The sequence below is a fragment of the Aristolochia californica genome, unplaced genomic scaffold, assembly GCF_029961685.1.
Source record: "Aristolochia californica isolate CCGP_79_NKW_82.1479 unplaced genomic scaffold, dmAriCali1.0.hap1 SCAF_10, whole genome shotgun sequence".
NCBI lineage: Eukaryota > Viridiplantae > Streptophyta > Magnoliopsida > Piperales > Aristolochiaceae > Aristolochia > Aristolochia californica.
In genome coordinates, this window is record NW_027181771.1 from 33,488,582 (window position 1) to 33,502,449 (window position 13,868).

The window sequence follows — 13,868 nt, forward strand, 5'->3', positions numbered from 1 at the left end:
AAAAGGCATTAGTTGTTTTTATTTACACAATGTAGTGGTATTATTGCTTGAAAAATCTTCCATGTAGACCCTGAACCATCCCCCCTCCAAGCATAATGTACTACAATTGAGATGGTAGTTTTAAAGTTGGAGGGTGGAGAAGCAAAATGATTTAAGGGTTTGTTACCATATATTTCTAAGATGAATAAGCTTATTCATGTTATTTTGATTAACTAATGTTAATCATAAAACTATAGCAAACGTAAAAAGTAAAAATCATATTTCAAAGTCGTTTAAATGCATTGTAGAAAGGACAAGTACATTATGCTTAAGAGGGGTGATGAATTAAAACTTATTTCTTGAGTTACCATTTGATTGAAATCCCAAGACAAAGGTTCAATGATAAAACAATTTGATTGAGTGGCTGGTAGGAGTACCAAATTTGTTCATTTTGCTCTAAGTAGGAGCTCAATAAAATGGTGTAATTCATTAATGATATTGAAGTTATTATAAAGGTTATAGAGATGGAAAATGCATTTAGAGATATCACGACATGAGCGGGGTTAGTGTACATTTGGTTCAAGTTCAAATTCAAGTTCAAATTCAAATTTAAGTAAATGATTTAATTCAAGTTCAAGTTAAAGATGGTGTTAGTGGGGAAGAGTCTACGTGCATGGGATAATAGAAAAATATAACCAAAACAAGAAAATGAATAACTGTTTATAATATACTTAAATATAACATATATATCTAAAAAAATAATTAAATAAAACAAATATGGTTATTACATTAATTAGTAATTTAATATAGAATTAAAATATATTAATATAGTAATTAAGTAATTAAAATAATATATTAATAAATTATTACAATTTATTGTAAATTAATACAATAATTACATGTAACAATTAACTGTATACTAATTAATATAAAAAATAGATAAATAAAAAAATAAAAATGACATAAATAAATATAATATAAATTAATAATATATTTCCACAAAATTTTCAATAGTTTATTCAATTCTAAAAATAGAATAATTAAATAAAAATTAGTTGATCAAATGTTTTTTTAACAATATTTTAATTAACACTCTTACATCACTTATTTAATGCAGTAATAAAAAATAAAAATAAAAAAATAAATTATTTTATGAATAACATAAAATGGGTTTTTTACATAATATAAATTTATAATATATTTTCACAAAATTTTAAATCATTAGTTAAATTATTTATAAAAATAGAATAATTAAACAAGCTTCAAATGTCATATGATCGTCTACAAGCTTCGTCAAAACCACCATTTCAAAGCTATTCTTGGTATCTCGATTAAAATACAAACTCAACATCCAATATATTTCAATCTCATCATAAAAAATAGTCATATACTATCAATTATTGCTTTAACATGAATACAAGAAGGAATATAGCGCCCATCAGTCTAGAACAAGAGCAGAGAAGAACCAAGTAAGAAGAAAAGCGGTTGTTCTGTGGAATTTGCTTCTTGGAGAGCAACCAAGCATCACATAAGCCGTTGTTACCTTCATTTCCTCATGTAGTTGGATCCATTTCCAACTCTATCCGCTTTTCTTTTGCACATCCAAAGTGCACATTTGTGGTGGATTTGCAGAGGAGAGCATGATCAAATGCATAAAACTGATACTAACCTTCACTTCAATAGCATCCTCAATAACCCAAGGACCTCAATATCAGAAGAAAGATACTGTTCTCAAAGAGAGAAGACCCACCACATCCACACTCTAGCTAGTGATGAATTACATAATTCAAACTTCTCTCCACACTCTATGCAAGTCACTAACAGTAACAACAGTCAATTGTTCAATATTCAAAAAACTTGTTAGTTTGTGCTAATTAGATACTTCATCGGTTGGTCTTCAACTTGACCTAAAACTCACTTGGATTCTAAACAGAATAATACAGTCAAAAAATTTGATATAATTTCGGAGATTAATCTTACTTCCAATTTCAAATTCACAATGCTGTGGAACTAATGCCCTAGCTCGGAGGCAAACTGAGGGTTCGTTCACCAGTGTCCATTTTCAGGGTGTATATACATCATCGTTCGCAATTAGTAATCAAAGACTAGTTCTACAATTCTGTTGATCAATATTATACATCTACAGAAAAGGTCATCAAGAAGTTGAGGACCGATCCGTCAGACGCACATCAAAGAGATCTAAAGAGGACCCAAGCTTGATAGCCTCCAAAAAGCCCAAGAAAATAATACCTTTTTTGTGTTGGCAGCACTGCACGCAATATGTGGGTCACCTACCACGCTGGTTTGATGGAGAGAAATGGCCTCCCTTATCGCTCCCAATGTCATCTTCAATTTCCATCCCATCCAAACAGAGGGCAATGTTATTTACACTCTGCTCAGAACTGCAATTGCTGCTTGTAGCAATTGGAGAGTCCGAAACACTAATTGTCCTGCTTTTTACAGGCCCTGACCTCACACTGTAAATGGAAGAAGCAGGAATATTTGTCATACGTGGGCGTAAATTGCCTGGAATGCTTCTTCGAATGTCCTGCACGGAAAGAAAGATAAATTACAGAAATTGCATAATTTACTCCAGTATACTTCACAAATAAACTCGACTTGTTAAGATTGCTAAAAAAACCAGCACATACCATATGCCTGAGAGCCATGTCTAATGATTTCTTTGACAGAGTTCGGCCAAAGCCTGAGCTATCTGGTGATGAGGATGACTTGCCAGTAGCATTACCAAGGGAGGATCGATGTTCATCTTGTTTAGGAGGTGCCAACTTTCTCATGTTTATTACCCTCTCAACCATCTTTGTTCCTATCAAACCGGGACTCAGACTGTCGCTACCATTGGAATGTGATCGGTTTGCCAAGACAGAGCTTCCACTGCCATGGATACTACCATTAAGTGTCCTCCCTCTTGAAGGAGAGCAAGATTGCCTTCTTGGTCTGCCATTTGGACTAGGTTCAACAGAAGAAGAACGAGTACTGGGGGCTCCAGGTCGGCCTCTTGAGGCTGACAATGGCCTTTCAGGCAGAGATGTCCTTAGATTAGGTGGAGCATCAAGTGAGAACCCAGGCATCTCTGAAGGTTTCCATGGCCTAGATTTCACCGTAGGGGAGGTTCCACGTGAGGGAACAGGATTTTTTGGTGGGGGTGCCGTCTTGGTAACCGAAGATGATAGACCAGGTCCACCTGTACTTGCAGGTCTACCAGATGTAACCGAAGATGATCGACCAGGTCCACCTGTACTTGCAGGTCTACCAGATGGCGTTGATGGCCGTCGGGTTGGAGTTGCTGATCTTGTTGCCGTCTTGGCTGCAACTGACACAGTTGGCCGGGCTGTTGGAGTGGATGATCTTGCCACAGCAGCTGATGATTTTGTTGAAGGAACAGTAGGTTTTGAAGGTATGCTGGCCCGTGATGTGGGTGTGGAAGGTCGTGAAGGTTTAGATGTAGAAGGTAAAACAGGCCTTCCAGTAGGTGTTGCAGGTCGAGAAGTTCGAGAAGTGGTTGACCCCAGTCCTCCTGATGACGACGGTCTCCGGATTCCAGTACTGGAAGTGTTCGAAGATGGCCTAGTCACTACATTTCCCCTTGAAGGAGGTTCTCCCTGAGGATTGGCTAACTGCACGTACATGCAAAAAATGAATAGTTGCATGTCAATGAAACAAAAGGCCTAATGTTTTCATGTCACAGGCATGTTAATTAAGACTCAACTGAAACAAGTACAGAACATATCAATCAAAATAAAAAATGTCCACTACAGGAGTTAAAGGACTCACTCTAGATTTCAACACTGTGGGCCGAGTCTTGGGAGTCCCAACCTGACTCATTACAGTAGGTTTGTTTGTCTCTGTCTCGAGAGAAGGAAAAAGAGGAGTGCCTGGCGGAGTCAAAAGCCTGCAAATAGAGGAAAAGTCCCAATAACTCTAACCAGTAAGGATAGAATAGTTCTAACAATTTTAAATAAATAAAAACCACATTCAGTCCTTGAAGCAGAACCAATGACAAAACAGTAAATTAGAGTGAATACAATACATACTTTGAACAATAAGCTCAAAGTTCCCAACCACATGTTTCATTCGTCTTTCAGACTACTAACAGCCAACAACAACTTCAACTAAGGGTCCAAATCAAAATAATAGATTATAGAAAGGAGTTTCAACAGGTAAAGATTCTCTCTTATTTGCATTGGTATTATTCTTGTCTTTTAAGAAGGATGATCGGAAAGAAAATCCACTATTCTAGTGTCCCCCTTGCCCCAAAAAAAAAAAAGATTTGATTACAGCTGAGACCAAATAATGCACTCAAAGATCATAAGAAAATGTAATTGTACAACATCATTGAATTTGTCTTGCAGCCCCTTTTCATATGCCACTTCATGATTAACCAAGCTCTAGGGAGCAGGGGAAAGTGGAAAATCAATGATCACTAAGCATCACAGGAGCTGTGCACTCCAAATATGACATCCAACACTATTAGCGACGAGAGCAAACAAACTTTTTCAGTTAAATATGTTTAAATAAGAACATTACACTTTGAATTTTAACGTTAGCCTTTCTGAACAAGCACTAACACTAGCCTTATTGGTTCCATGTTTTTTGTGTCTTTCTATTACATCGGGTTCATACTTGGTTACCCCAAGAGGCTTGAGCTCAAGACCTTAATCTAGTAAAACCCCCAGCAGGACCGCTAGGCCATAACTAAAGTCTTCTCTCCTAGTAGGCCCAACATGTTTGTCAGGATTTATACTTAAGACTGCCCATGAAAAACTATGACAGGCACAGATTGCCCTTCATCAGGAAACACGCATTCAGTCATACTAGCTGACCAGTGTGCACGATTTTAATCCGTCCAGGGCACTAGCTATTTCACAGAACTACCTCAACAAAGCAATGTAGCAAAGGAATAGTTTAGAGTTTGATCCAACACCAACTTTGAAGTAATAGCCTGCTAAACTGACCAGATAGGCCTGGTCTAAATCCTTAGTAGGCCACTTAAAGTGCATAATACTTGTTTTATGCAGAAATTGTCTTAATTCTTCATGAATTACCCTCACCTATTGAAGCTGAGAATAGCAGAATGGTGAAAAAGGAGCAAAAGCAGCAGCAGCGCCATAATGAAAACAACAACAATCCAGTGAGAAATTTACAATGAAAACCTTTAAGTTTCAAATTCAATCACACATCTGTGCAATAACCATCTGTGGACTCACTTCTCACATAGTTGTTCATGATGGAAATAAGCTTGAGATTTGATCGTTTTATACCGACAATACTGGTAATGATTTTAACTTTCTTGTTCGAAGGCAATTGCAAAACACAAGGGACATTTCCTTGTCTTCTATAATGAAGGGAATACAACTGCTTTAGATATTTACCTAAAATCAGACTCTCCAACACAGATTATCTTTAACATTAAATAGCAACAGGCAAATTTGAAACTGATTATTCTCCCTAAACCAACATCATCCCGAATGGTTTTTTGGAATGATAACCTATGTCAAACCACTCATAGTTCAGACATTATAAAGGATTGATATGAAGGGAAAAGCTACAGCACCAAAAAAATTGTTGCCCTATTTTCAAACCATTCAAAGACTGAGGACCTCTCAATTTCTTCTATCTTGCTCAGTGGTGATTTTTATAGCTGTAACTAGCGAAAAGATATCCAACCCAATCATCCAGATATTCCCTGCTATCTGAACTACTTACACCTTTTTTCTTACCAATGAGATAAATCCATGGATTCTTGCAATGACCTTCACCAGTTATTCCATCTCTAAATACCATTTCTTACCTTCACAATACTCACAATTCTACCAAAAAATTTTCCTCTGCGCTCAGAAAATTTCCCTAACTAGTAATGAGAAAAGTTTTAAATTGTACAGAAATATATAAACTCAAAATAAACTATTTTATTCCTTATTAGCCCCAATAAACTAATACTTAAAACCTAGAGAATGAAAACAACTTGTTAGACAGCCCAAACCAACATAACACAAACTCATATGACTCTCTAAATGTAAGAACAGGCAACGACTAACAAATTTCAACTATTGCTACAAAATGAACAAGAATTATGCTATTACCAATCATAATCAGTTTTATCACCCTCGGAGTTCAAGAAATCATCAGTTGCAGTCTTGCGTGGTTGGGTAGATGACACCATCTTGAAAAAGGGAGAACTGCCTCCTTTTTGCCCTGTAGACGTCCAAATCGGTAAGATGAAAAGAAAGGAAGTTAGTGCAGAGCTGACATTGAAATTATTCAAATAGCTCCCAGTATTTGAAATTTGTAATGTGATTTCACATTCAGATTTTAAAAGGGAAATGAAACAGTAAAAATAACAGGAGAGAGAAATTAGCTGTTTTGTGATCTTAAGTCATTGGAAGATCCAAATAGTGCCCCCCAGACTCGTAATATAAGACCTCAAGAAATTAATAACCTTAAAGAAACTCTTTTTGGATGGAAAAAATACCAATAAATACAACAGCCAACACATCTGTACCTAATGGGGAATCAAATGCATCAGGACTCTGCAGAAGGAGGCTATTTCGCTCCTTCTCTCGTTTCCTCATCTCCAAAAATAGAGCAAGTTCTTCTTCTTTCTCCTTCATCAACGTGCCTAAAGTTCTTCCTGGTCTCTGCTGCAATGGTGCTTGCTTCGGCGACTCAGGAGCCCTAAAGCTGCGATTCATCGCAGTTCAACAAATAATCCCAAAGAAAACTCTAAGAAGAGAGGCCTAAAACCCGATACTCATCAACCACTCCAAAACTGCAGGTTCTTCCAGAAATTTGACCTCAGTCAGATGCCACCAAACTAAACTGAAGATATGGATCTAAAATGCAGCTTAAGGACTGCAAAGGTCTCCACGGAGAGCTGGAAATCGACAAGCATTTCCTCTATCCCTTCCAAAACCAATTCCCTATACAGAAATACAAAACTACAACACAAGATCTTCAACCCAAATCGCTTATTCCATGGCAACAACTCTCCACACCAGAACTCTTTCATAACCTCTCAAAAGACGGGCCTATCTTCAAATGAAGCTTTACCGAGCAAGAATCAAAGATATAAACGTATAAAAGAGCTCGATTACTGCAGACAACACTACAAAACGAGCAGCATTTCACTATTTCCACTTAAACCCAACCTTCACACCGAGAAAAGAAAGAAGCCTTCCGCACCTCGTACTTACGACCAAATTTACATCCACTCCACCAAACGTCAGCTCTTCTACAGCAAGCTTGGCTTGCTTTTGCAAAAAAAACCACGAAAGCAAAATCACTCAAAGATAAAAGACCATCTTTGTTTCATTCCGCCATGAGTAAGATCTACTACAACGATCCAGGTGAGTAAAAAATAGAGAAACAACAACCAGAGTTCAAACGATTTTTCCTACTCCTTCAGTCGGACAGTGGAAGAGAGGAAAAATGGAAAGAGTGTGCGGGAAAATCGGGGACGAAGGGGATCCCTGAACCTTGCTTGTTTGACAACGCAACTTTCGCCCACTCTCTCGTAAAAGCTACGTTTTTCATACGGATAACAAAAGACGAGCGCGAGGGTTACAAATCGACTATCAAAGCTCAGATAAATACGACAGTTCCACTCCTCGTCCATCGTTCTATCTTGTTCGTTTTTTCGCATGTGACGTCACCTGTCCCGGAATTTTACCATTTGTTTTTGCCACACAATATAAAAATAGGTTTTTACTTCCCAACCTCAATATTTCGAATTCGAACCCAAAAATTTGAACCAAGTTAGAACTCAAACTTCGAACCGAACCAAGTAAAAATTGAATTGAGTCAAGTTTTTTTCTTAATTAGGGGTCGAAATGGTTGGGTTGGACCGTAAATCAGACCAGACTCGATCAGATTTTAGCAGGATGGGTTCTCTCTTTACCGGTAAAACCCGGTTCAGCTGTGAGTGAGACTTCTAAGATCCGGGGATTTCTGTTTCGGTTGTTGGAGGGAGTTGGAGCCGCCTCTCTTTAAGTGTTTTTGCGAGCTCAGACGCTTCGACACGTATTCGAATTTTAAATGGGTCGAGTGCCTCACAAGGATGGCATCGATGTAGTTTTATGCAAAATCTGGGGTAGATAGTAGTACACAACAGCTCCAAAGACGGAAAAGGATATGAAAAGGAAAATTCGTTCTGTGCCAACACATGCACAAGGCATGACTCCACTGTAGCTTCAAAATTCGCTTTTCAAAGTTTTGGTTCCGTGGCGCCCGTTCGATCCCCCTCTAGGTGGGCTTTTTATTCATCCAACGGTGCCTGTTTCTTGACTAGCAAACCGATGACGTCTTTATCTTCCCTCGTGACTTGTGGCGTTTTGAAACTTTGAATTTGTGCCGCCGCCTCTGAGGTTATAGAGAAATGCCTTCTCTGTCCTTTCAACAAACGGGTGGAAGACGTGACTAACAAGATTTTTTGATTTGACCTCTCAACCATCTAATCAGGAAAAAGGCGGACGACGGAAACTTTAAACAGACTCCGGTTACCATTAAATTATGGATTAGTTTTAATTGAGTAATAATTTATCAACTGTAACAGTTATTAATCTTGTTGAAGACGATAAGACCGGTGCAGATTCGAAGAATTGATTTGCGATTACGGGAATCTAAAAATCTTCGTGAGTGCCCTCCTCGTCACTCCTCCATTATTTATGCTTCTCAAGAACACCGTGCAGTACACGCGCACGCTGCCATTGGAAGAACTGTTGCAGAGTCCCACAGCTCGATGATCGATCTTGTTTCCTACGTCTGTATCTGACCCTGAGTTTGCTTCGCCATCAATGGTTCATCTTTTTTGCCCTATAACCACCATTCAACCACCATTCATACTTGCTATTGGGTTGACTCCAAATTTTGATTAGGCTCAGCCCTTCTATTATGGGCGGGTCACTTCCTATTTAACCAAATGTAACCCGGGTTTTGAAGAACCCGGTTCCAATTATGATTTTGTGTAAAAAACCCTGATTACAACTAATATTGTCATACTTAACATGGGCACCAATTTGGTCTACGTGGCTTGGCTTGGGCCATTCTCATAAACCCATGGTTGAGTCAATACCACATCATCTAACATTATCCGACGCTTTCAATGACTTTTCTATCGGTTCTAGGCCCGTCAACGTGGTTCCGTGGCTTATAGTAATTTAGTCGGTTACTGACCAAAGTTAGATTTTATGGAACCCAACCAATATTCCACACCAACCGTAATTTGACCTAATTAACTTATATATTATTTTTATATTTATAATTATATATATATGAATTAAAAATTATTTTTTTAAGATATTTGTTTATAGAAATTATATATTTAGATGATTATAATATTAAAAAAAATAGTAAATTGGGCATTGGCTGATGCAAAGATAGGTTAGTATTTAATAACCGATTTAATCGGTTCCAAATGTGAACTAAAATAACGCCGTTTCCGTGTCGTGGGTAAAGTAACGATAACTTGACGTTTTCCGTTTTTTGTTTTCTGATATCCAAGGATTCCCTGGATATGCTGTTACGGTGTCACAGTCTTTTGTCGTCTTCCACTTTATTTGTGTCGACCATAGGACGGCAGTTCCCTGGTCCAACACGCCTCTCACTAGTAAAATGGATTTCGGTTCTTTTCGTTTTCCTCGAGCTTTTCGTTCTCCGTCCGTCGCCAGAAAAGGCATGGATTCCCGGCGGGTTCTCCGGTTTTTCTTTTTCTTCAGTTTAGTTGTGTTCTCCGACTGCGTTGAGTTCGGAAGGAAGAAGCATGAAATCAAAGGCCCGATTAAAACTCTTGTGGTTTTGGTCATGGAGAACCGCTCCTTTGATCATATGCTCGGCTGGTTGAAGTCAACTAGGCCGGAAATCGATGGCCTTACGGGGGCGGAGTCGAATCGTATTGTGGCGTCTGACCCCAGCTCGCCGGAGATATTCGTCGCTGATGACGCGGAGTTTGTGGATTCCGATCCTGGTCACTCTTTTCAAGCTATTCGGGAGCAGATTTTCGGTTCGAACGATACCTCTGCAAGACCTGCTCCAATGACGGGTTTTGCTCAACAGGCGGAGGGGATGGCTCCAGGGTTTTCCAAAACCGTTATGAGCGGCTTCAAGCCGGAGGTTTTACCGATTTATGCCGATCTCGCTAACAATTTTGCGGTTTTCGACCGGTGGTTTGCGTCGGTGCCGACCTCCACTCAGCCGAACAGGTTTTACGTCCACTCCGCGACGTCTCACGGTGCTTCTAGCAACGTCCGGAAAGATCTCATTCATGGGTTCCCGCAGAAGACCATTTTCGACTCGCTGGACGAGAACGACCTCAGCTTCGGGATTTATTACCAGAACATCCCCGCCACCCTCTTCTTCAAGAGCCTTCGGAAGCTGAAGCACGTATTCAAGTTCCATAATTACAAGTTCACATTTAAATTGCACGCTAAATTGGGTAAATTGCCGAACTATGTGGTGATAGAGCAGAGGTATTTTGATGTTAAGCCATTCCCGGCTAACGACGATCATCCTTCCCACGATGTGGCGCTCGGCCAAAAACTGGTGAAGGAGGTGTATGAGACGTTGAGGTCGAGTCCGCAGTGGAACGAGACGGCATTGCTTATCACGTACGATGAGCATGGAGGATTTTATGATCATGTGCCCACTCCGGTTTCAAACGTTCCGAACCCGGATGGGATTATTGGACCTGATCCCTTTTACTTCAGGTTTGACAGGTTGGGTGTCCGGGTGCCGACTATTTTGGTCTCGCCATGGATTGAGAAGGGATCAGGTGAATTTCTCTCTGAAATTTTGTCGCTACTTCTTTTGTGTCCGTTTGTTAATTTTACCTTTGGAAAGCGTAATACTTTGTTGTACTCAAATGTCTCGTGTTCAGAATGACTGTATCCGAGGTTATTGCATTAGTTATTCTTTACTATAGCATCCCTTCTATCCTTCTGATCCGTATGTGTGTGCTCAGGCTTGTATTCCTGAACTGTATTAGCGTCTCGACTCTCAAGTATTGGGTGGGAGCATAGGAAAATGGACTTCTTCCAGTGTTAGTTATGAAGAATAACTGAACGAAAAGTGAGTCTGTCTTGCAGGACTTATTCTAGCAGGTCCTATGCCTGATTTTTTACATAGGAAGTGGTGTAATGTTCTGCTGATCCGATTTGGGTTACTTCTGTTCCTCAGGAGCTCTGAAATGCTGCAGACATAATGGGTATCTGTTTAAGTTTTTTTATTGTCTTGTTCTGAGTCAATAGTTGTTGTAGTTGTTAGATATCAACTATTAGGGGACCAGGGTTTCTCTAGATATCAACTGCTGCCCAGAGCATCTTTTTTCTGGTGATACCTATTGCAGTTTTATATATGAGTAGAAAAATGTTATTAGATGCCTCTTTGAATCTCGGATGACTCTTTCTTTTTTGGTATTTCTTGCTTGTGAATTGCTCCTCTAGTCGTACTATTCACTGCAGATGTTTATCTATGAAACTATGATGGCTTTGGTTAGTCCTCAAAAAATCCTTTTGCCATTGAATCAAATGTTAAACGAGTCATGGACCAAGTAGTTGCTGAAAAGGGACACCTTTGTGATGGTAGTCTTGCAGAGTCAAATTGTACTAAAAGAATCTGCTAGGTGTGAGGGAGAATATTTTGTATTTTGTTAAGTTAACGGTGTTATTAGAATTTTGTCAGAGGTCTATTGTCTGCACCAGCCACCTTATCAAGTGTCTAGTTTTTGTTGGTGCCATGCAGTCTGAACTTATTCATTAGTCCACAGCTCATTATTGGTTGACATGAGTGGGAAGCTTAATATACCCAGATCATTTTCTTTTGGTCTGCGAGTACACCAGGAATCGGATAGCATGTCTTCAGCTAGTAAGAAGTACACTCACATTTAGATGAATATTTTTACGCATTTTTATGTCTTATAATAAATTGAATCCAGAAACGATATGAATCTTCTGGTGCCCCTTGATGAAATGTGTATCTTTTCCTTTCACATGCATCTCTTGATTCTGATAAATGACTTTCGATATTACTTCCCTGCCACCTCTAAGACAACCTAATACCTTGGAATCATGCATTACTACTACTGCTTTACATATTGGCCACTGTACTGTTTTAAGTATTGCATTTGTATTTGATGAACTATTAAGCTTAAAGAAAGGGAGCTGCTCTAATTGATCACTTGCTTCTATTTTATGGCCTTCTCTTATTATATTCTCTGTTATTTTTCATTCTGTACTGAAACTTATTTTTATTTTTTGGAACTTAGAACACATTGTCAGCATAAAGTGCTAGTGATTGCTAATCATTATTTCTGTGATTTAAGTTTTATGGAGAGGGTGGGGCACATGAACTCTTAATGATTCTGTGTTTGTATGCTGCTTAATATCTAATTATGTGTAACTATATGTTACCCACTTCTTGTAAATTTCACACGTCCATTTGGGTTACTCTGAGGGTTCGGATTTGATTCTCTCTTTTCATTCAAACTTGTATATTTTTTAACTTGTATCCTACATTTGTGGTATTCTGATTCTTATGAATTTTTCTGCAGTGATTCATGAGCCTAATGGCCCCACTCCTCATTCCCATTTCGAGCATTCATCTGTCCCTGCGACTGTGAAGAAGCTTTTCAATCTCAACTCAAATTTTCTAACAAAGAGGGATGCTTGGGCTGGGTCATTTGAGAGCTACTTCTCTCTCCGTAAAACCCCACGGACTGATTGTCCAGGTCTGTATCCATTCTCTGATTTTGCTTGCTTCTGTTTACTATGTTATATTGTACACTGCATCTTTTGATATGATGTGCTTGTGACGTCCTATTCGAGTCATTTCTCATCTCTTTCAGCAACTTTGTGAAGATCTAAGTCACCACAAAACTAAGACCTAGCAAGGGTGGATCTAATTAACGCTGATACACCCACCATTACCCCACTGCACTTGTCAGGAGCATGGCCTTTTATTCCTCTTAAAAACATTGGGTTTATCATGATATTTTATTTTATCATTCACTATCTCTCTCTTCTACATCTTAATGATAATTTTCATATTCTCAGTGCTGCTTATCTGACAATCAACTGAAATTTGGCTTTGGATGCAGAAAAACTTCCCGAGGTGGTGAAACAACTAAGGCCGTCAGGTCCAAGGGAAGATGTCTCTGTGTCCGAGTTCCAGGAAGAGCTCATTCAGTTAGCATCTCAGCTGAATGGCGACCATGTCCTCAATGCTTACCCAAGCATAGGTAAGTCGATGACTGTGGTTCAGGCCAACCAATATGCAGAGGATGCAGTAGCTCGATTCTTGGAGGCCGGAAGGGCTGCTCTTAGAGCAGGAGCAAATGAATCTGCCATTGTTACCATGAGGCCCTCCCTCACAAGCAGGACAGCAGGACCCTCTTCTTCACTGTCTCAGAGCAGCTGATATTCCTTCCTAGAATACCTACCTAAACTTGATTTACACATATATGTACATATCTGAACTCATTCTCGAGAAGGGGATCTCACGATCTGAATTTGCCAAACTCCCCCTTCTTCATTGGATTCTGTATATGGTGTGGACAAAGGGTTGATTTCTTTGCTTGTACGGAAATCTATGCATGATCCGTAAGGCGAAGCCTGTGATCCTTCTATCACCAGTTATATATAATAGAATGAAAATTCACCCTTGGGGTGTATTGTCAATTCGAGTTAATCAGACCAAGTTATAGGTAGATTAGCTTATGAGAATTTAATTATTGTTATTTAATTTTATATTGTCATATATTAAATCAAATTTATATTTTTTTTATAGAGACTTTAATCATTTAACATATTTTTATATAAATTAAAATAATTATATTGTCTTTATTACAATTATATTTAATCATATTATTTTTAAGTATAATT

General features: G+C 38.7%; 2 protein-coding genes across 2 annotated transcripts; one reads left to right on the forward strand and one right to left on the reverse strand.

Annotated features, from left to right (window-relative positions):
- Positions 1 to 1,289: 1,289 nt before the first annotated feature.
- On the reverse strand, positions 1,290 to 7,537 carry LOC137937268 (uncharacterized serine-rich protein C215.13-like). Its single transcript, XM_068782357.1, has 5 exons — positions 6,500 to 7,537; positions 6,081 to 6,192; positions 3,772 to 3,889; positions 2,631 to 3,614; positions 1,290 to 2,527 (listed from the first exon to the last, which is right to left on the reverse strand). The coding sequence occupies exons 1-5, from the start codon at positions 6,687 to 6,689 to the stop codon at positions 2,267 to 2,269; spliced, it is 1,665 nt and encodes a 554-aa protein (XP_068638458.1). The 5' UTR covers positions 6,690 to 7,537; the 3' UTR covers positions 1,290 to 2,266.
- A 2,036-nt stretch (positions 7,538 to 9,573) lies between these two features.
- Positions 9,574 to 13,664, forward strand: LOC137937277 (non-specific phospholipase C1-like). Its single transcript, XM_068782362.1, has 3 exons — positions 9,574 to 10,762; positions 12,539 to 12,715; positions 13,085 to 13,664. Exons 1-3 carry the CDS (start codon positions 9,607 to 9,609, stop codon positions 13,402 to 13,404), a joined length of 1,653 nt encoding a protein of 550 aa, XP_068638463.1. The 5' UTR covers positions 9,574 to 9,606; the 3' UTR covers positions 13,405 to 13,664.
- Positions 13,665 to 13,868: the final 204 nt, after the last annotated feature.